A 20614-nucleotide genomic window follows, 5' to 3' on the forward strand; every position below is an offset into this window, starting at 1 on the left:
ACATTCGATGTTCTGCTAGTTATTTGAAACTATCTATTATAGCTAACTATAGTCCCACTATAGAGCTGGAGAACACCAGATCTCAGCCCTCACATCTAGCTGTAATTTTCTATCCTTTAACGAATCTCTCCTTCTCTCCCACTTCCCCTATGCTTCCCAGCTTCTAGTCTTTTGTTTTATTTTATTTTAAGTTAATTTTATTATTATTTTCTTGAGACAGAGTCTCACTTTGTTGCCCTGGGTAGGGTGCCATGGCATCATAGCTCACAGCAGCCTCAAACTCTCGGGCTAAAGTAAGTCCTCTATCTAATGCAAAAGTTGAGCCTCAGCCTCCCAAGTAGCTGGGACTACAGATGTCTCCCCCATGATGCCTGGCTGTTTTTAGAGACAGGGTCTCACTCTTGCTCAGGTTGGTCTTGAACTTCTGAACTCAGGCAATCCACATGCCTTGGCTTCCCAGAGGGGTAGGATTATAGGCATGAGCTACTGTTTTATTTTATATATGAGACCAGCTTTTATAAATTCAGCAAATGCAGGCAATCATGTGTTATTTGTCTTTTGGTGTCTGGGTTTTTTCACTTAACACAATGTCCTCCAGTTCTGTCCATGTTGCCCTGAACGACAGTTCCGTTCTGTACTCCCTGTGTATGCAGCCCACTTTCTTTATCCATCCATCCGGTTCAGGACACCTGGGGTGACGCCGGATCTGGCTTTTGTGACTGGCGCTGCAGTAATGTGACAGTACAGGTGTCTCTGCAGTGTGCTGATCTCCTTTCCTTTGGATAAATGCCCAGTTGAAATGACTTTTCATAATATATTTTCTCAGTGTGTGTAAAATACCATCATTTCAGCATGTAACCATATGAAAATTATTAATGTGATGTTACTTTTTTACTAAGCCTTTCAAATTTGTATTGTCTACTCACTGCACATCTCAACCCCACCCACTCTCATTCACCGCACTCCACGACCACACTCGGCAAGGACTGAACAAGGCAGGTATACCGTGTGCTCACAGAATCAGCTCTGGTCCTGGGGCTTCACGCTGGGTGTTCTGTGCTGATCCCTGGGTCAACTCTGAGTGGCCCTGTGCACTGTTTTCAGGGAAGCAGGAGGAGGGGCTCACTTCCTTTGTTGTCAAGGAGTTGATGGTCCAGCTGGAAGAAGAAAAAAGAAAAGAAGAGGAAAAATAATAAGCCCAGATGAACTTGCTGGGAGTTGGTAAGTGCTTTAGTGGGAACCAGCTATCAGGGCTGTATTATGTTCTTAGTGGTGGAAGCCCAAGGAGGGCTGAAAGCGTTATGTAAGGCTCAACTTTTGCATTAGAGAGAGGACTTGAGTCAGACTCTTGGGCTAGGAATAGGTTTTGGAAAGTTGGAGGGATGAGGGAAACAGCATGAATGATCCCTGTTTCTGGGGCACTGATTGAGTGGACCAATGTGACAAGAGCAGGGAAGGGTGGGGTGGCCATGAAAAACCTTGGAAGCCAGGCAGAAGAGTTTAGATGTGAGGTATTAGGCGGCCACCTAGGCTCTTGAGTTAGGGAGGGGTTCATGGCAGGAATGCAGTGGTTCATGGAGATGCACTGAGTGATTGCTGGATTAGACTCAGCAACTGGTGTGGGGAGGCTGTTAGAAGGCTGCTGGGGGAAGGAGGTGGTGACCAGGATGGGAGCAGGAGGAAGAGGGAACAGGAGCCATTCAACAGAGAACTGGAGGAAGCCTGGCCGTGCCACCACCTTTGACACTTTGACAGTGTCACTTGGACCATGGGTGTCATCTGGGCATTTGGTTTCTGGCTGGGCTCCCCTGGTCAAGGGCTAGGGGACATTCTAAGAAGATGATGTGCCTAAGCAAAGACTCAGAGTGAGGAAGAAACAGAGGTGAGGCATGGGGGTGGCTGTGGAGAGCTGCTAGGGAAGGAGGGTTAAGAGTGATTCAATCATTTGGGGCTTTAACAAGCAGGGACAACAGTGTCTTGTTGCAAAGCACATTGGGTGGGTTTCACGGTCAGTCAGCATGATGGTAGGCACAAGGCTTTCTAAGACAAACCAAGCAGGACGAAGTGAGAGCTTGGATCTGTAGAAGAGAGCGGGTGGGCATTCCAGGTGCAGAAAATCACCACACAAAGACATGGAAGCTGGACTGGGCAACAGCAGATCATGGGCCCCCAGAGACAGCCAGCGAGGGCTGTCGTCCTGTGGGGGTGGTGCTGACGATCCCTAGATGAGTGGCCCTCAGTGGGTAGACTCACTGCTTAAGTGATCGGGGACCTTGGGTCAACCACAGCATTTACTGAACTCTTACTCTATGCCAGCAGACAAGGCTCTGGGGATAAAGCTGTGAGCGATACACCGAAGGCCCTGTCCTCACGGAGCTCCCAGGGGAGGGATCCAGAAGCCAGACATGAATGAGTCACATTAGTAAAACTGTGGTTACAATGAGAAGGGCAAGGACCGAAAAGTTTGGAGACCTACCAATAAAGCTCAGGCCACACATGCACAGACAGGAGTCAGGGAAGCCTTCCATGGGAAATGCTTTCCTATCCATTTACTGTCAACCTACCTGTGTTTTGACCAATAGAGGGAATTAACTAGATGAAGGTGGAAGAGGGAAGGACATTCTAGAAATGGCCTGAGCAGGGACCTGGGGCGGGAAGGAGCACGGGTTGTATGAACAGATGAAAATGAGATAATCAGAGAGGGAGAAGAAGAGCCTCCCAGGTAGAAAGAGCAGACAGTGGAAAGGCCTTGGGGCAGGGAACCCTTATTGAAAGCAGCCCAGTGGTGGGAGTGGAGAGGTTGGCAGAGGGGGAAAGGTAGTGGCCAGGAGGAGGGGAGGAGACGCCCAGGCTGGAATACTGGGGCCCTGGGGACACAGCAGGACATGCAAGGGCCCAGATAATCATAAAGGAATCCTATTTTAGATTAGGGGTGAAGACAAAGTTTCGAACGTGGCCCCGGGCCAGCTAAAACAACTGCAACAAGGGAAGAAAATCGCTTGAGCCCAAGAGTTTGAGGTTGCTGTGAGCTATGATGCCACAGCACTCTACCGAGGGTGACAAACTGAGACTCTGTCTCAAAAGAAAAAAAAAAAAGATGGAGAGAGTGGTCGGGGCTGAACCAGCATGTCCCATTGGGCCACATTGGAAACCTCTGATGTTAGCCAGGAATGATGGCTCATGCCTATCAGCCCAGCTACTTGGGAGACTGAGATGTGAGGATCCCTGAGCCCCGGAATTGGAAACCGCAGTGAGTTATAATAATCATACCACTGCACTCCAGCCTGGGTGACAAAGTAAGACTCTGTCTTTAAAAAAGAAAAAAAATAAGAAAACTTCTAAAATTAACCTAAGTGCAAGGCCATTAAAGGGGTTTTAGACAATGAAGTGACTTCACTGGTGTTTTGCAGCCCTCTCTGTCTGAGGAGGGTAGATGGTAGGCATGGGGAGGCGCTGGGGACAGACATGGGGGATGTTGCAATAGCCCAGATGAGAGTGGAGGATCAAGGCAGAAAGCAAATGAAGCCCTGCCCTTCACAGTTGGCTGTCTCCTTGGCAGCCTTCAATTACAGCAAATGCCCTCGGACAGGTTGGTGATTCTATTAAAGTAGCCAAACCCAGAGACCCACAAGTACAGACAATGCTGCATGAAGCCAATTAATTCAGTGATTGAATTATTAAGTTAGTGCATCTATGGCTTAATGTCATTGGTAGTCGGCAAGGCATACTTCAGGTAAATTGACATTTGCTTTGCCATTGCCTCTTGAAATCAGAACAGTTGATTTGGTTACACTGTACATAGAAAATATTCTTTTACAGTTGCTTATGCAGAAGACCTCAGAAAAGCATGAGAATGAAAGCATCCTTTTTTTCTAATTGTACTCTCCTTATTTATACTACATATGCTAAACAACGAGGAGAATTGGCTCAAGGAAAAAAAAACAACCTTCTAACTTAATGAGGCAGATCTTGGCTGAGACCTTCCATTTATGGTACAAAGGAATGTGAAGTCAACTATTGTTTAGCATAAATATTAATTAAGCCAAGATGGCCAATGCTTTTGATCTTCTGTGTCTGCTAATTGTGTTGTTCAGGTGTTCTACTAAGAAAGGGGGTGTTTGATTCTCCCACTTCGTGGAATTGTCTATCTCTCCCCCTAGTTCTGCCCATTTTTGTTTCACTTGTTTTGAGCCCTGTTGGGGGGCATATGCATTGTGACTATTAATTATTCCTATGGATTGAACCTTTTTATCAATATGGAAGCCTCTTCTTTATACTTTTGTTTAAAGTTTTGTTTTTAAATCTATTTTGTGTGACAATATAGTTGCTTCAGACTACTTATGCTTACAGATTGCATATACATGCATTTTATATGTAGTATTTGTATCAGAGGGAATGGCCTGGAAAAGGGTAAAATGTTTTATGAACTGTCTCTTTAACCCCTCCCCCACATTTTTTTTTTTTTGGAAATTAAAGCCTGCATCTCTGTCCAAGGCCAGCTGCTCCCACCACTGAATCTGGAGGACCTGGGTGAGCAGCGGGAGCACTGGGGGCTGTTCCAGGAGCAGCAGCTCACTTCCAGGGATGTTGCCAGGGTCCTTCTGGATGAAAACCAAGGCCTAGTGAGGCATACAGGAGACTGACATTGCAGAGCAGCTTACTTGGAAGTTTTGGACTCAGCAGACCTGCACATCATTTCAACATTTGCAAGAAGAAACCTATCAAAAGTGAGTAAGGCCATATAGGCCAACAGGACCCTGGGACATGCAGAAATAATTAAAATTTCCCATGCCAATGAGTATAGATTCATCCAGGACCTATGAGCCATTAATACTATTGCACAAGTGACTAAGATAATCAGTTGCATTTGAATGGCAGCCTCCTGGGACTAGAGTGGCCTCACAGCACTGCTGGACTGTGTTGCCTCATAGGTTTAAAAGGGCTCTTCTGCCCTGTTTGATGAGAGCTTAGCAGGGAACTTGAGGAACCTGTGATTGAACAGATTTGTAAACAGCAGGTTACTCTAGGATCCCAAATTAGAGGGGCAACTCATGGCAACTGTGCAGGTTCCTAGGAATGGCAGGGTTCTGTTGCATCTGAATCCCAAACTTTGGGCTAATAGCAGAGCCCTTGTATGGGGCCCTTAAAGGGACAGACATGGAACCCCTGATCTGGACCACCGACTATCAAAATGCCTTTGAAAAACTAAAGCGGAGTTTTGTGACTTCCCCACTTTGGGGTTGCCTGACTTGCCGATATGTTCATGAAAAACAGGAACAGAGCCTAGGGGCCTCAGTTCAGATGCTGGAAGACATGCCCTTGCCTGAGGCATACTTCTTATAGCCGCTGGACAATACTGTAAAAGGGTGGCCTCCTTGCCTCTGGGGAGTAGCAGATATTCGTGAGCTGTTATCAAAGGCTAAATAGGCTAAATCTACTCTCAATCCTGATACCTGGTAGCTAAAGAGAATGAGCCTTTGCAGCTCGACTATTGAGAGGTTCCAGAGTCTGTCTATTCTAGCAAGATGAATCCCTCAGAAGCTGATGCCAGAGCCAGATTGCAATCTTTTCACTGGTAGGAGCAGCTCTATGGACACTGAGGGGCTGGCTATGCAGTAGTCATGGACTCTACTGCTGCCTGGACTTCAGCCCAGAAAGCTGAACTGATTGCTTTGGCCAGAGCTCTTCAGTTACCCAAATGAAAAAAAGGTAAACACTGATGCTCATGGTGCCATTTGGAAGGAAAGGATCTCTTGACAGCAAGGATATTAAGTATGCTGCTGAAATAATGGCCCTGATACGGGCCATGGCTGAATCCAAGTGCAGAACCACCATGCACTTCCTGGTTATCAAAAAAGAACTCACAGATGTTGCATAAAGAAGTCAGGCTGTCGGCAGAGTTGCTGAAGAAGCCACTAGAATTGATGTTTTTAGGACCTTGATACCTCAACTAGATTTAGATCAATATAACTCCCATCCCCTTTAAAACTAAAGACTGGGGTTCTGACATTTGGGATGGCACTGCTAGGTGGAGACAGTGTTCTCATGGACACGTTCTCCTACCCAAAGCCTTGATTTGGCTTCTTGTGAGGCACCCACATGGATGCACACCTGGGGGGCGTGATGCCCTCATGGATTAGGTGGGACCTCATTTGCAACCAACTATGTATTTGAAACAATCCAAAGGCAGAAAAACAACCTGCTGCATGGAGAACCCAACATATGGGGGACCCACCCTCTCGATGACTGGCAACTTCACTCAAATGCCTTAATTTGCATTAGTAGATAACCTTTTCAGGCTGAGCAGAGGTTCATCCTGCCCAAATGGAGAAAGCATCTGAAGAAACCATAATCCTTCTGCAGGTAGGGTCTCACTCTGAGACGGGCTCCTTCTAGGAACAGCTGGCCTGAGACTTGGCCTTTGCTGAATTCCTGCATACATACACCAACTCAAAGCAGAGACAGGCTTTGGAGGATGATGGGATGTTGGTCATCAGCAGTCAAAAAGAGGCCAAGCAGATGAAGCATGGCGTGCTGGTGACAGATGCCACAGGCAGGCAGCTGCAGAGACAACTCAGCAGCTCCTTCTGCTCCAGCGAAGACATCAGCAGGCATCACAAGAGCACAGCTGAGCTGCAGAAGGCCAGGGCCAAAAGGGAAGAGACCTAAAAGCTGATGGAGGCAGACCAGGCTCAGACTGGGAAGGTCGAGCTGCCCATGTCTGGAGACTACATGAAGCCTGTTGGACTACTCATCTCTTTCCTGAGCATCTTCATCTCCTTGTGTAAGCACGTTGCTGCCCTGGCTGCTAACTATTGGCTCAGTCTCTGGAACAATGACTCCATTGTCATCAGGACCATGGAGAATACTGAAGCCCATCTGAGCATCTGTAGACCTCTGAGCATTTTGCAAAGTATTACATTTAGCAAGGCTGATAATTAGAAAGGCAGAGGAGTATTATCTTTTTTGTACCATAGGAGATGGCTCAACTGAATTATCCGGACATTGGTCATGGGATTGTCTTCACCAGGGATGGGTCAACCAGGACCATCAACTATAATTAAACAGCAATAGCTCCAAGCTGAAAATCTCCTTTAACAGCTCTGTATTTCAGCATGTGGAGAGGACTCTGGTACTTTAAGATGAGAGTCTCCCATCCTTCTCATTTGCTGGCAAATTAATAAGCTTCTCTTTTCTTCTCAAATCACTTGTTCTCATTCTTCTGATGTAGGCTCAGGGATAAGTGCCGAGCTTCTGGGAACTTATTTTTTCCATCCATTTACTTTCAACCTATCTGTAGAGTATCTCCTGTGGACAGCCTAGTTGAGACTACTTTAAAAATCTATTTTGACAATGTCTTTGTTTTAATTGTAGTCTCCATTAATGTTTAACATGATTTTTGATATAGCTGGGTTTCCTCCCTTATTTTACGTTTGTTTTCTGCCTCTGTTTTTTGTTCATGTGTTCCTCCTTTCACACCTGTTAAAATTAGTTCAATTCTTTTTAGAATTCCATTTAATTTTTCAATTAGCTGTTTAGCTATTCTTTGCTTTGTTTTTATAATGATGGCCCAGGGGTTACGTTATATATCCTCAAATCTTTTTTTTTTTTGAAGACAGAGTCTCAAGCTGCTATCTTGAGTAGAGTGTTGTGGCGTCACAGCTCACAGCAACCTCAAAGTCTTGGGCTTAAGCAATTCTCTTGCCTCAGTTTCCCAAGTAGCTGGGACCACTACACCCGGCTATTTTTTGGTTGCAGTTGTCTGTTGTTTAGCAGGCCCAGGCTGGGTTTGAACACACCAGCCTTGATGCATGTGGCTGGCACTGTAACTACTGTGCTATGGGTGTCAAGCTTTTTTTTTTTTCACCATTAGCATCTTATCTTTGGTCTAGGATCAGGTGACTGAGATTCAGGACACTGGAGCCACCTGTGGCCATGTACTAATGGGCAGGGCTTTCTCACAGAGGAGCGTTAACTGTCTAAATGACTTCCCTGGAGGGCAGTGCATCCTATGCTGTGGATAATCCATTGGTGCACCAGCACCTCCTGCAGGGAGCCTCTAGGGAGCTCTTTAACCTGAATTCCTGGTGTAAGGAAAGATGAGCATGGAGACACATTGGTGGATCATAAGGTGGGCACTTAATTACCTCCACCAAACACATCCTGATTGCTCTCCATAAAGGCCACACCAGTCTCTATCCACCCCAAGGAAAGGACCCCAATTTCCTACACACAAATGGCATTATCTGACTTCCTATTGCCTCCAGTGCTATGGGTTAGCAGCACTGTATCTTGTCATTTTAATTGACATCTCTCTGATTACTAGTGTGTCTGAGTGTCTCTCCAGGAGTGTGGTAGCCATTTGGATTCCCCTTTCTGTGACCTCCCTGCTCCTATCTGGCTCAGCTGTCCACTGGCATCTGTATCTTCCTTCCGTATCATGTGCTAACCAGTATATCAGGTTCAGCTATCCCAGGGACCACGAGTCTCTTTAGGATGCCTTTGACTCTGGCCTATCATTTATATTTCACAGTGTAATGGAACAGGAGGTAAATTTGTTTTATTTCAAAGTTCTCTGGTGGGGGGGACAACTGAGGATGTTCCCCAAGTAACACCCACACCATTCTGGTGTTCACCTTTTCAATGGCAATAATAACCTATGAGTGCCAGGCACTATGCCAGGCTCATCTCACTGAATTGCTATAACTGGGGGAGGGACTGTTACGTTTGAGTGACAGATGAGAAACTGATGCAGGCAATGCTTAATTAAATGGTGTGTGGTGTGTCATACATGTAAAAGTGACCCAGTGAGGATGCTAACTATCGCTTAAACGTGAGCTACATGTTAGTGTATCTCAGATGATGTCTATTTCAAAAAACTGCTGTGTCCTGGGTGGCTATTACCTAAGTGGAACTTAGGAATTATCACTCCTAAATATCGAAATTTAATGAAAAAGCCAACCCTGGTGGTACCTTTGCACCTTCTCAGTCCCTAAAATCCAGAAAGGGCACAAGTGGGTGAAGGCAGAAGGCAGGGTAACTGAGTCTACCAGTCTGCGTTCCTAGGAAAGATGGCCAACTGGAGCCAGCTTTCCACAGAGGCTCCTGTCCAGAAGGAAAGTTAAAGGACAGATTTAGCAAATAAGCTGATGGTTTGGATCTGAGCCAAAAGAAAAGGTTGAAGAATGCACATCAACCCTGCGAAGGTGAGCTGCGACCCCAAGGAAATAAAAAATAGGTACAAAATCCATTGCCAAGCAGATGGGAGTCCCCTCCCTCATGAGTATGGCTTGCAGTATACTTTATACAAACAAGCGACGAGAGTTCAGATCTCCTCCTATTTTATCCCAAGGGAGAGAACCTCTAAAAACCAGAACTATTTCTCCAGAGAGGACCTACTAGTGTGCCATGGCACTCTCCTGCCAGGCATAAAACTGTATATATTCTTTACCTGCAATTCTGAACTCCCAGCACTTCCCTCCAATCTCACCCCATGGTCTGAAAGCCTGTCCCCTATGGAGTCCAGATTATTGGGCATTTTCTCAAGAGGTGTGGACAAGGCGTGGGCTGTTGCAGGTCTGTGCTGATTCTGTGGCATGGGTGTAAAGAGAGGACAGTGGACCAAGAAGGAGAGGGAGAAGCAGTGCCCCATGGCACAGAGCACAGAAACAATAGGGCTCACACTCCCGGGGATATTTTGGAGAGATACTCCCCACCTCTCTTGGCAACCAGAGAAAGCCAGGCCTCTACTCTGGTGGCAGCCACTAGCGGAACAGATCTGGGATGGAAACACAGGCCCTGTGAGTAAAGGGTATGCCTGAGGCAGTACCTGCTTGGGCGGGCACGGTGAGGACAGAGACTAGAATATGCGCACAAAGAGACAGCATACTCCCAGGGTGGGGCTGAGTTAGAAGTGCTGCTTTAGGGAGCCTAAGAAGCACCTGGCCCCCAGGGGAACATAGCTGAGACAAAAGCAGGTGGGGCAACAGCACCAGCCCAGGGGGAATCACACACTGAGAGCTGAGTGTGAGCGCTAACCATGCCTACCCCAACACAGAGTGCAGCAGAGACAGAGACACCAGCTCCATGAGAATTGGCGCAATGGCAGCGGCATAGGGCAGGGCTGAGCTGCAGTTTCTGTGAAATCGAACAGAGCCTGGCCCATAGGGGAATATAGCTGGGACAGAAACACTAATTCTGTGAGAATGTAAGTGGCAGCAACATCAATCTGGGGCAGGGCTGGAACTGAGTAAATTGCCCCAGCTTCCATTAAGTATCTAAGGTTATCAGGCTTCGGCTCCCCCTGCTGGCTGGTGGCGGTGGTGGTCTGGCAGAGGAAACATAGATCTCTCTGTGACTCAGGCAGGCCCAAACCCCTAGACCATCTGCTCACTGGAGGGAAACGGGTCACAGCCCTGTGGGGTTACCAGTGACTGAGTGTGACAGAAGTGCAAGGTGGGGAAGGAGGCATCAACCTTCCTGGACTAATTCATTTGCTGGGTGGATCCTTCTGACTCCACAGAGCACTTGAGTGAGTCATACTCGAGCTGCCAGCAGACCCCTGCTATCTAGTTGTTGGAAACCTTTTGAACTCTCCCACTTGAGACTAGGCGCTGACTGGGACAATTGATTTGAAACTCTTGACCTGGGCCAATCACCTGAGGACTATCCAAAGTGGCATCCTGGGTGTGTGTTTGTGGGAAGGTTTGATTTTCCTTTTCCGGTTGTTGCCCATGGAGGGCGGGGTGACTGAGTTGCTGATATTTCTCCACAGCTGAGACTTCCACTCAGAGTTACTGATTCACTAGGATTGGACAGAGATCAGCTGAAAACAAGACAGAGCCACTTAGACCCACCACACCAAGCAGGTCCCCAGTGTCTCAGGCCGTAGCACTGCATGGGTCCTTTGCAAAGCTCTAGGGAAAAAGGTACAGACAGCAGGCCCACCTCTTGGGCAAAGGGCTGGTTAATCACTACTCCAGAAGGCCCCACCCAACTTCACCTTATTTGCTCATCTAGCCAAATGGTGTAAAATACTCATGGGGCAGAATCAGTGGAAAAACTCCGGCAACATGAATAATCAGAGTAGATCAACTCCCCAAGGAACGACATGGCAGACACATCAAAAGATCCCATTTATAAACAAAAGGCTGAGATGTCAGAAATCAAATTCAAAATTTGGATTGCAAATAAGATTAATAGAATGGAGGTAAAGTTGGAATTAGAAATTCAAGAAGCATTTCAAAAATTGTCTCAAGAATTCAATGAATTCAAAGACAAAATCACCAAAGATTTTGATACAGTGAGACAGGAACTTGCAGTCCTTAAAGATCTGAGAAATACAGTAGAATTCCTCAGTAACAGAATGGAGCAGGCAAAAGAAAGGATTTCTGACATTTAAGACAAAATTTTTGAAGGCTCCCAAACACTCAAAGAGGAAGAGAAGTGGAGAGCAAAAATGGATCATTCTCTCAGAGAGCTCTGGGATAATTTGAAGAAAACTAATATTCACCTTATAGGAATTCTTGAAGGCGGCAAGGTTGCTTTGAAAGGCCCAGATGCTCTACTCCATGAGATAATCAAGGAGAACTTCCCAGACATGCCAAGAGATTCTGAAATTCAGATAGCAGACCGTTTCAGAACCTCAGCACGACTCAACCCAAATGTCTCCTGGACACATTATTATTAATTTCGCCAAAGTTAATATGAAGGAGAAAATTCTGCAAGCAAATCCACACGTAAGAAAACCATAACCTACAAGGTGAAGAATATTAGAATGACTGCAGATCTCTCTGCTGAAACCTTTCAAGCTAGAAGAAGGTGGTTGTTGACTTTTAATCTCCTAAAACAAAATAATTTTCAACCCAAGAAAATCTGACCCTGGATCCTGTATCCAGCTAAACTGAGTTTCATTTATGATGGAGAAATTAAATACTTTAATGAAATTCACATGTTGAAGAAATTTTCCATAACTAAACCTGCTCTTCAGGATATTCTCAGACCTATCCTCCATAATGACCAGTGCAATCCTCTACCACCAAAGTAAACTCACTCAGAAATTTTTTGATCAAATTCCAACTTCCACAGTGGCGAAATGATTAAAAATGTCCACTGGACTTTCGACAAATTCGAAATTCAACCCAAAATTCTATCAGGCTTATCAATATTCTCAATTAATGTGAATGGTTTAAATTATCCTCTAAAGAGGCACAGGTTGGCTGACTGTATACAAAACACAGGCCAGATATCTGCAGAATACAAGAATCTCATCTTACCTTAAAAGATAAATATAGACTCAGGGTGAAGGGTTGTTCATGTATATTTCAGGCAAATGGAAATCAGAAAAAAGCAGGTGTTGCAATCTTATTCACAGATACAATAGGCTTTAAACTAACACGAGTAAGGAAAGATAAGGATGGTCACTTCATATTTGTTAAGAGCAACACTCAACAGATGAGATTTCAATTATTAACATTTATGCACCCAACCAGAATGTGCCTCAATTTATAAGAGAGACTCTAACAGACACAAGCAACTTCATTTCCTCCAGCTCCATAATAGTCAGAGATTTTAACACTTCTTTGGCAGTGTTGGATAGATCCTCCAATTAGAAACTCAGCAAAGAAATTTTAGACTTAAACTTAACCATTGAACAATTAGATTTAACAGACATCTATAGAACATTTCATCCTAACAAAATTGAATACACATTCTTCTCATCAGCCCAAGGAACATCCTCCAAAACTGATCACATCTTAGGTCACAAGTCTAACCTCAGCATATTTAAAAGAATAGAAATTATTCCTTGCATCTTCTTGGACCATCATGGAATAAAAGTTGAACTCAGTAAAAACAGGAATCTGCATACTCATACAAAAACATGGAAACTAAATAACCTTATACTGAATGATAGCTAGTTTACAGATGAGATTAAGAAGGAAATTACCAAATTTTTGGAAGAAAATGGTAATGAAGACACGAATTACCAGAACCTCTTGGATACCTCAAAGGCAGTCCTAAGAGGGAAATTTATTGCACTGCAAGCCTTTCTTGAGAGATTGGAAAGAGAGGAAGTTAACAACTTATTGGGACATCTCAAGCAACTGGAAAAGGAAGAACATTCCAATCCCAAACCCAGCAGAAGAACAGAAATAACCAAAATTAGAGCAGAATTAAATGAAATTGAAAACAAAAGGATTATACAACAGATCAATAAATCAAAAAGTTGCTTTTTTGAAAAGGTCAACAAAATAGAAAAACCTTTGGCTAACCTAACCAGCAAAAAGAATAAAATCTCTAATTTCATCAATCAGAAATGGCAAAGATGAAATAACAACAGACTCCTCAGAAATTAAAAAAATACTTAATGAATATTATAAGAAACTCTATTCCCAGAAATACAAAAATTTGAAGGAAATAGACCAATACGTGGAAGCACACCACCTTCCTAGTCTTAGCCAAAATAAAGTGGAAATGTTGAACAGGCCTATATCAAGTTCTGAAGTAGCATCAATTATACAAAATCTCCCTAAAAAGAAAAGCCCAGGATCAGATGGCTTCACATCAGAATTTTACCAAACCTTTAAAGAGGAACTAGTACCTATATTACTTAACCTTTTCCAAAATATAGAAAAAGAAGGAATACTACCTAACATATTCTACGAACAAATATCACCTTGATCCCCAAACCAGGAAAAGTCCAACAAGAAAAACAAAATTATAGACCAATATTGATGCAAAAATATTCAACAAGATCCTAGCAAACAGAATCCAGCAACACATCAAACAAATTATACACCATGACTAAGTGAGTTTTATCCCAGGGTCTCAAGGCTGTTTCAATATACATAAATCTATAAATATAATTCATCACATAAACAAAATAAAAACAAAGACCATGTGATTCTCTCAATTGATGCCAAAAAAGCTTTTGATAATATCCAGCATCCTTTCATGATCAGAACACTTAAGAAAATTGGTATAGAGACTTAGAGAGCAGGACATCCGGCTTCCAGCTCATAACTTTAGTACTGTCAGCAACCAAAGAGAGAATTAAATATGGGTGATATTGAGAAAGGCAAGAAGATTTTTGTTCAGAAGTGTGCCCAGTGCCATACTGTGGAAAAAGGAGGCAAGCACAAGATTGGGCCAAAGCTCCATGGTCTCTTTGGGAGGAAGACAGGTCAGGCTTCTGGCTTCTCTTACACAGATGCCAATAAGAACAAAGGCATAACCTGGGGAGAGGATACCCTGATGGAGTATTTGGAGAATCCCAAGAAGTACATCCCTGGAACAAAAATGATCTTCTCTGGCATTAAGAAGAAGGGAGAAAGGGCAGACTTAATAGCTTATCTCAAAAAAGCTACAAATGAGTAATAGATGGCCATTGCCTTATTTATGTGTACCATAATTTGATTCGTCTCATTTACCAGAATTCAGATCATGAATGAGTGACAGAATATTTTTGTTGGACAGTCCTGGTTTAACTAAGACTGGCTTGTGGTTAAATGAATATGATCGGTTTTTTTGGATTTTGATAGTGATTCCAGTTCAGTAAATGCATCACTCTTTTCCATTTCTAAAGATATGTTCAGATTTAATTAGCGATGTTTACCTTTTCACAAAGATAGTAAATTGCCATCCCAAAGCCTATTGAAGATTGGTTTTATATTAAGATTTATATAACTGATTATGTGAATATATTTAAATACTGGGGAAATCCCCTCACTGTCTCAGAACCAAGCAAGACTCACTGATGTTTTAATTGGTGTTCATTAGCCTGTTAAAGGTGAGGGCTAGAGAGAAGGTAGCAATGTTTACTTTGTACTTTTGATCTTTATTATGCCAATATAATTTCCCTGGGTCTACTAAAATGCTGCCTTTTATTTATTGAAAGGCATTTTAGTGAGGTTTATGTGTAATGTCAAATAAAAAATATTTAACATTTATTTTATAGACAATCTATAAGGTCATGCTTTTAAAAGTCAATATGTCAAGAAATGGCAAATTAAACTTTTGAATTATTTACTACCAAAAAGAAAAAAGAAAATTGGTATAGAAGAGACATTTCTTAAACTGATGGAGGCCATCTACAGCAAAACCACAGCCAATATCATATTGAATGGAGTTAAACTGAAATCATTTCCACTCAGATCAGGAACCAGGCAAGGTTGCCCATTGTCTCCACTGCTCTTTAACATTGTAATGGAAGACTTAGCCATGGCAATTAGGCAAGAAAAGGCAATCAAGGGTATCCATATAGGGTCAGAGGAGATCAAACTTTCACTCTTTGCACATGATATGACTGTATATCTTGAAAACATCAGGGATTCTACTACAAAAATTTTAGAAGTGATCAAAGAATACAGTAGCATGTCAGGTTACAAAATCAACACTCATAAATTGGTAACCTTTATATATACCAACAATAGTCAAGCTGAAAAAACAGTCAAGGACTCTATTCCACTCACAGTAGTGCCAAAGAAGATGAAATATTTGGGAGTTTACCTAATAAAGGACGTGAAAAATCTCCATAAAGAGAAATATGAAACTCTAAGAAAAGAAATAGCTGAAGATATTAACAAATGGAAAACATGCCATGCTCATGGCTGGGAAGAATCAACATTGTTAAAATGTCCATATTACCCAAAGAAATATACAATTTTCATGCAATCCCTTAAAGCTCCACTGTTATAGTTTAAAGATCTCGAAAAAATACTTAATTTTATATGGAATCAGAAAAAAACTTGACTATCCAAGACATTACTCAGAAATAAAAACAAAGCAGAAGGAATCACTCTACCAGACCTCAGATTATACTATAAATCGATAGTGATCAAAACAACATGGTACTGGCACAAAAACAGAGAGGTAGATGTATGGAACAGAATAGAGAACCAAGAGATGAACCTAGCTGCTTACCATTATTTGATCTTTGACAAGCCAATTAAAAACATTCAGTTTTTAGAAAAGATTCCCTATTTAACAAATGGTGCTGGGTGAACTGGCTGGTGACCTGTAGAAGACTGAAACTGGACCCACACCTTTCACCATTAACTAAGATAGACTCTCACTCGATTAAAGATTTAAACTTAAGACATGAAACTATAAAAATATTAGAAGAAAGTGCAGGGAAAACACTTGAAGAAATCAGCCTGGGCAATATTTTATGAGGAAGACCCCTGGGCAATTGAAATAACACCAAAAATACACTTCTGGCATCTGATCAAACTAAAAAGCTTCTGCACAGCCAAGAACACAGTAAGTAAAGCAAGCAGACAGCCCTCAGAATGGGAGAAGATATTTGCAGGTTATGTCTCTGACAAAGGTTTAATAACCAAAATCCACAGAGAACTCAAACGTATTAGCAAGAAAAGAACAAGTGATCCCATCTCAGGGTGGGCAAGGGACTTGAAGAGAAACTTCTCTGAAGACAACAGGCGCACGGCCTACAGACACATGAAAAAATGCTCATCATCCTTAATCATCAGAGAAATGCAAATCAAAACTATTTTGAGATATCATCTAACTCCAGTAAGATTAGCCCACATCACAAAATCCCAAAACCAGAAATGTTGGCGTGGATGTGGAAACACTTTTGCACTGCTGGTGGGAATGTAAACTAATACGTTCCTTTTGGAAAGATGTTTGGAGATCACTTAGGGATCTAAAAATAGATCTGCCATTCGATCTTGCAATTCCTCTATATATTCCTCTATATCCAGAAGACCAAAAATCACTTCATAACAAAGATATTTGTACCAGAATGTTTATTGCAGCCCAATTCATACTTGCTAAATCATGGAAGAAGCCCAAGTGCCCATCGACCCATGAATGGATTAATAAAGTGTGGTATATGTACACCATGGAATATTATGCAGCCTTAAAAACGATGGAGACTTTACCTCTTTCATGTTTACATGGTTGAAACTGGAACATATTCTTCTTCGCAAAGTATCTCAAGAATGGAAGAAAAAATATCCAATGTACTCAGCCCTACTATGAAACCAATTTATAGCCCAACTATAGCCCAAGAAGAAGGGGGAAAGAGGAGAGGGTGGGGAGGGGAGGAGGGAGGATGGGTGAAGGAAGGGTAACTGGTGGGAACACAACTACAGTGCATTTTACAAGGGTACTTGTTAAATTTACTAAGTGTAGAGTATAAATGTCTTAACACGATAACTAAGAAAATGCGATGAAGGCTATGTTAACCAGTTTGATGAAAATATTTCAAATGGTCTATAAAACCAGCACATTGTACCCCATGATTGCATTAATGTATAAAGGTATGATTTAGTAAAAAAAAAAAATCCCCTCCCATCCATCTTTCACCGTACTTCTAACACAATTTTCCTTTTATGTTAAATGTTGGTCAAAATTCCTGTTTATTTATGATGACTTGATATTTACATAGCATAGCATTAATGATTGTTATAAGCACACAATCCTAAAGGGAATTTTAGTACTTTATAGCCATATGAAAATTTTTAAAAGTTAATTCATATTCAAGTGTTTGTTGCAGTTTCCCTACCAGGTAAGGTGATGAACATAGACTTTAAATGATAGAAACATTAAACATAAAAATCCTGTTGGAAATGGAATGAAAACAAACTTTGGCAGTGTAAAGGACACAATGTAAATTTTTTGACTGTGAAAGACAAACCTGTTTTTATTTTTCAGTATAAGATAGTGGTCTTGCATTTTTATAACATTTATATTCCATCGGTTACATTTAAAAAATAGATGTAATAATTATGTGTATTTATATGTAATAATTTTACACATAAAGGTAAGTATATACAAAATACCCCCAAACAATTAAAATTTATGATAAAAAATCTCATTTTAGATGCCAGTTTAAAAATGTGTAAGGCATACATATTTAAACAAAGCTCTTTTAAGGGGTGCCATTGAAAAGACTCAGTTATAGGCCACAGGGCTCTGGGGGTGGTGGCAGAGACCTGCCAGAGGGAGAACAGGGCTAGCATTTTCCCTGAGCTAGAGTTTAGTGAGGCTTTCCGTGTCCACCACTGTGATGTCACCACCAGATTGTCAGAATGTAAGCAACCCCAGAGCAGGGATTTGCTGTGTCCCCAAGAATCAACCATGTGCCTGGCACACCCATTGCATGAATTAACACCAGTGCCCACCACATAGTAAGCATCCACTGCATGAGTTAACATCATGTGCCGAGCACATAGTAAGCACCACTGCATGAATTAACCACCACCTGGCTGGCACATAGTAAGCACCCACTGCATGAATTAACACCAAGTGCCCAGCACATAGTAAGCACCCACTGCATGAGTTAACATCATGTGCCCAGCACATAGGAACCACCCACTGCATGAGCTAACATCATGTGCCCAGCACATAGTAAGCACCCACTGCATGAATTACCACCACCTGGCTGGCACTTAGTAAGCACCCACCGCATGAATTACCACCACCTGGCTGGCACTTAGCACTGACTGCATGAATTACCATCACCTGTCTGGCACATAGTAAGCATGAGTAACCCACCCCATGAGTCAACGCCAAGTGCCCAGCACATAGGAAGCACCCACTGCATGAGCTAACATCATGTGCCCAGCACATAGTAAGAACTCACTGCATGAATTACCACCATCTGGCTGGCACGTAGTAAGCATCCACTGCCCGAGTGAACAGCTGACACCAAGCTTTTCCTTTGAGGGGGGTGCAGTGCTAAGCACTGTCTGTACATCCCCATCTTTCTCTCCCAACCACCCTGAAGTCCAATCAGTATCCTTATTTCTGAGGTGGGGAAAGTAAGGCACACAGAAGCCACATAACCTGCCCCAGGTCACCAATCAAGGAAGTAGCAGGCTGCCACCCAGGGATCCTGACAATGGTCCTTAACAGAGACGCCTCTCTGCACCACAGAACCTGGGTAGGGCCTGTATCTGTGGGTTCTGTCTTGAGCAACACTTTGGGGCACTCCAGGAATACGACACATCTCATATCCATCTTTAACAGCTCCCTGCCATCAGCCGTCTCCTCCTTAGCGCTTGCCTTCTCTCCTCCCTATTTAATATTTAAGTCGCACACACCCTGGGACATCCTGGAGACCCGTGTTCCTGACCTACTTACCTATTCAACCATCTTTTCTCACACATGGGGTGGGGGTAGGGTCACAAGGAGAAGCATTGGGGCGGTGTCTCTGGAAGGAAATAGGAGGTGGAGAGAGTGGGGACAGTCACACATCACACTGCTGCTCCCAGTGGCCTCCTACTGCCAACCCAAGCAAACATTAATAAAACAAGGTCAGACTCTTTTGCTAAGAGACTGTAACAGGGTAACATTTATTCTAAGTGGCTTTCCAAGAAAACAGCTCCTGTTCCTGTAGGCACTCCTCCCACTCCCACCCCGGGGCCTCTTAAGCTCCAGAGATGTCAGAGGGGCATCTGTTCATTCTCCTTTGTTTATAAAAAAGACTTGGAACTCAGAGGTGGACTCTTCAGTCTGGGGAGTGAGGATAGCAGCTCAGAACCAGCCACAAAAGGGTAGTCCGCCTCTCTTGGCTGTCTCTGCTCCAGACCTCCAGGGCACAGGGTGGACCAGAGCCGACATAGCACATAGGGCCTGGGTCACCTGCCATCTGAGCGCTTGAACTAAAGGGTCAGGCACTCACCAATCTCCGGGGTGCCCTGCCCAGGTAGCCCCAGAGATCCAAGCCTGCTGCTCCCACTTTCGGACACCTGGACTCAGGGCTTGGGAACCTCCTCCTACTTCCACTGTGGGTGACACTAGGAAGTGTTCCCCCACTTCCATGTCACCAGCTTGAGGGTGCCCAAGGCTCAAAGGCTCCAAATGGCATCCGGCATTGTGTCTCAGAGGTGGAGCAGATGGTGAGGTGCAAAGTGTGGCTTCCCCAAGAAAGAGAAGTCTGTCCCTGGTCCCCAACACCTATGTTCCCAGGCGCACTTACTCCATTGGTTCAGTCCGGATGGCTCACTTCAGGGACACTGAGACTTAAAGAGCCACCAAACTTGTTCGAAGTAGAAGAAAGGACTGATCCCGGCTTCCTCACCTTGGCCCTGACCCTTCACCTCTCGCGTGGAGCTCCTGACTTCTTCCCTCTGTGCCCCAGGTCCAGGTCCCCAGAGCTCGAGGCAGAGACGGGGAGGGTCTGCGCTGGGGTGAAGGCGGAGGCGGCGACAGGGCGGCGGCGGCCCCTCCCGCGGGCGACAGCTCCCCAGACCCCCGCCCCCGCCCCCGCGGCCCGTGACGTCAGAGCCGGACCCGGTAAACTGAGCGGCGGCGGGCGCTGGGGCGGAGACTGCGCCCCGGAGCCGCCCGCACGGACGGAGCCCACAGCGGCCCAGAGGCGGAGGACCTGAGCAGGCAGCCGCGGGCGACCCCGAGGTAACGCCGGCCGCGCTTCCCGCCCAGGGGGCGCGGTGCCAGAAGCTACCCAGGGAGGGCGGGAGGAACCCCCACGAAACCCTGCACACAGGGTCCCAGGGAACCCGGGGTAGGTGGGAGGCAGGGCGCAGGGAGCTCGAGGCGGGTGGCGCGTTCCTAGCGCGCAGTCGGAGAGGTGGGAGCCTCTGGGGCGGCGGGGAGCAGAGCAGCGCCCGGGGACCCCCGCCTG

General features: G+C 44.3%; 2 protein-coding genes across 2 annotated transcripts in view; both read left to right on the top strand.

Moving 5' to 3' along the window:
• The first annotated feature begins 14033 nt into the window (after window positions 1–14033).
• LOC128581636 (cytochrome c, somatic-like) lies at window positions 14034–14393 on the top strand. The gene has a single exon (XM_053584724.1). The coding sequence runs from the start codon at window positions 14059–14061 to the stop codon at window positions 14374–14376; it is 318 nt and encodes a 105-aa protein (XP_053440699.1). The 5' UTR covers window positions 14034–14058; the 3' UTR covers window positions 14377–14393.
• Window positions 14394–20317: 5924 nt separating this feature from the next.
• The window catches only part of SLC18A2 (solute carrier family 18 member A2), a 38076-nt gene continuing 37779 nt past the window's right edge, over window positions 20318–20614 (top strand). Inside the window, exon 1 of the mRNA XM_053584679.1 lies at window positions 20318–20385. The gene's annotated coding sequence lies outside the window, so the exon portion shown is untranslated. The remainder of the gene's footprint in view (window positions 20386–20614) is intronic.

Source organism: Nycticebus coucang, chromosome 3, assembly GCF_027406575.1.
Source record: "Nycticebus coucang isolate mNycCou1 chromosome 3, mNycCou1.pri, whole genome shotgun sequence".
In the NCBI taxonomy this organism is placed as follows: Eukaryota; Metazoa; Chordata; class Mammalia; order Primates; family Lorisidae; genus Nycticebus; species Nycticebus coucang.

Excerpts from the sequence above, each read along its gene's own strand:
- LOC128581636 (XM_053584724.1), top strand. The coding sequence starts at position 14,059 with ATGGGTGATATTGAGAAAGGCAAGAAGATTTTTGTTCAGAAGTGTGCC.